Source organism: Hippocampus comes, unplaced genomic scaffold, assembly GCF_001891065.2.
Source record: "Hippocampus comes isolate QL1 unplaced genomic scaffold, H_comes_QL1_v1.1 scaffold158, whole genome shotgun sequence".
NCBI classification, from domain to species: Eukaryota; Metazoa; Chordata; class Actinopteri; order Syngnathiformes; family Syngnathidae; genus Hippocampus; species Hippocampus comes.
The window spans coordinates 3,477,238-3,479,737 of NW_017805548.1; the positions used below are offsets into that span (position 1 = coordinate 3,477,238).

The 2,500-nt window shown below is 39.8% G+C and overlaps 1 protein-coding gene across 2 annotated transcripts in view; it reads left to right on the plus strand.

Moving 5' to 3' along the window:
* The first annotated feature begins 630 nt into the window (after positions 1-630).
* Positions 631-2,500, plus strand: part of kdm2aa (lysine (K)-specific demethylase 2Aa) — a 60,856-nt gene continuing 58,986 nt past the window's right edge. For both annotated transcript variants that reach the window (XM_019879753.1, XM_019879755.1), the window contains exon 1: positions 631-744. In XM_019879753.1, coding sequence (XP_019735312.1) covers positions 739-744 — 6 coding nt within the window. In that variant the 5' untranslated portion in view covers positions 631-738. The remainder of the gene's footprint in view (positions 745-2,500) is intronic.

Here is a 2,500-nt window from a genome sequence, read left to right on the forward strand (position 1 = left end):
AACAAACCTTCATTATAAATTTAATAATCATTCTCGCTAAGTTCCATATCCACAAATCCAGATGGAGTAATTCAAAACCTCTTTTCTTAATTTTTGAAGCATAAACAAAGCAGTACCTGAGTTCTATTATGGATTCCAAAAACAAGAAAGCTGTTAAGACGCTGGCTATATGCTCCTTATTTGAATTTTTTGTTTAAAAATCCCCTGGCTTCCTTTTGTTTAAATGTTTGTAATATGTGCATGTATTAATAACGTGTTCGTTTTGTTTTCTGTTTACTGAGAATTGTATCCTGACTTGTTCAATAAAGATTGAGAAAAAAAAAGAGGGAGAGGGAGACGAATAAGACGAGGAAGACGACGACGAAGAAGAAGAAGAAGAAGAAGAAGAAGAAGAAGAAGAAGAAGAAGAAGAAGAAGAAGAAGAAGAAGAAGAAGACGACGAAGAAGACGAGGACGACGACGGAAGAAGAAGAAGAAGAAGAAGAAGAAGAAGAAGAAGAAGAAGAAGAAGAAGAAGAAGAAGAAGAAGAAGAAGAAGAAGAAGAAGAAGAAGAAGAAGAAGAAGAAGAAGAAGAAGAAGAAGAAGAAGAAGAAGAAGAAGAAGAAGAAGAAGAAGAAGAAGAAGAAGAAGAAGAAGAAGAAGAAGAAGAAGAAGCGGGCGACAAAGAAGAAGTCGACGATGACGAAGAAGAAGACAACAACAACAGTAATAGCTAAAAGGATCTAACGCGTGAGAACATGGGGGTAAGAATATACAAATATTCTGTTTTATTATAGTCTGCAATACATTGGAGCATAATTTGAATTATTGGCAAATTAGGGTTTTACAATTGTGGGGGTGATGTGCCATTTCATTAGTTGATCGTATGCCTGGATAACGATTGCAGCGTGCCGAGATCTTTTGGTCCTAACTGTAATGGCTTCAATTTTGGCTTTCGATTTTACTGCCCGGAGACAGCTGGTATAGGCTCCAGCACCCCCCGCGACCCTGGTGAGGATGAAGCGGTTCGGAAGATGAATTAATGAATGATTTTTATGAATGAATTAGTCTTCCGGTGTGTTGGAACCTATTTCAGATAACTTTGGGCGATATGTAGGTACATCAGACTGGTCGCCAGCCAGTCACATGGCACACGTAGATAAACAACCATTCACACGCACATTCAATTCAATTGGGTCATCATCACCAAACCAGCTCTCCAAATCAGGGGAAGGACGAACGGTGAAAATAGTTCACTAGTAAAAAAAGGTCCTGTCCAGGTTAAAGATATCATTTCCCCACAAAACAATGACAAAACTCAACGTATATTCACAAAAGGTCATGAAAAATGGGGGCGGAAATACAGCGAACATGCTTAATGTACTCTGGTTCAGTCTTTTCTTTTGCTTGCAAAGTATTTTGTAAATGGCGACTGCTAGCGACTAAACTGCGAATGTTTACGTCGGCTTGCCGTGCAAACTCTGCTCGCATTTTCATGCTCTTGACTTAAATCACTTGTGTGCTACTTGTTCAAATGATTCAACGGGTTTCTTTTATTGCCTTGTTTTTGACGACATACCATACACAACAGCTTCCTCCTCCACGTTGCTCTGGAAATACCAATGGGGGGAAGACTTCTCTTGTCAAAATAGCTTTATCTTTGGAAGTGATGGCTGCCTGTCAGCTGTGCGTTTGGCTGTACATTTGGTCAATTTGTTACTATTCTTTTCTGTCTATGGCTTCTTCTTTCATTTATTGGCGAATTCTGTTTATGTCAACTTGCAAACCAATGTTAGAAGCGGGACTCCTATTGGCTAGAGTCACGGAAATTTCCACCACGTGTGATGGAGTCAATGTGCTCACAACTGGTCACTTAATATCACAATTCTCAATCATTTAACCACCCAGCCCGATGTCACATTGGAAGGTAATCAACGAGGTGGGGGGCAGACTAACACTCAGCAAAAATAAATAAATAAATAATAAAAGAGCTTTGTCTGTCTCTGTGGTGCCCGCGGCCCGGTAGAGGACATACAACCGTCTTGTATCACCCCAACTAAACTCGGCTGTGCTGACAGAGTACTGAAGAACAACCACCGCTGTATACAAACAGCTGTTTCTACCACAGTTCTCAAAAAATCTAGAAAAACTATTTGCACACAAACTAGACAATTTGATTGCAAAACATCTTTTCAGTGAAAATTAATATAGTTTCAGAGAGAAAAGGACATTATATCGCTCATTTTAGCTACCATAGCTGACATATATGGGGTAAAACGAGACACCTTGTCTATCTTTAAGCTACAAAAAAAAGAACTACAGTCAAACCTCGGTTTTCGAACATCTCTGTTCTCGACCAAATCGGTTTTCGACCAAAAATTTAGAGTTTTTTTATGTCTCGCATTATGACCGAAAATCGGTTCTCGATCAAACTGAGCGTACTTGAATGGGCCACTCGACTCCTCTCGCCTTCCTTACACGAGGAAGTGACGCTTCCTCAGGTAGACGAGGAAGTGACGC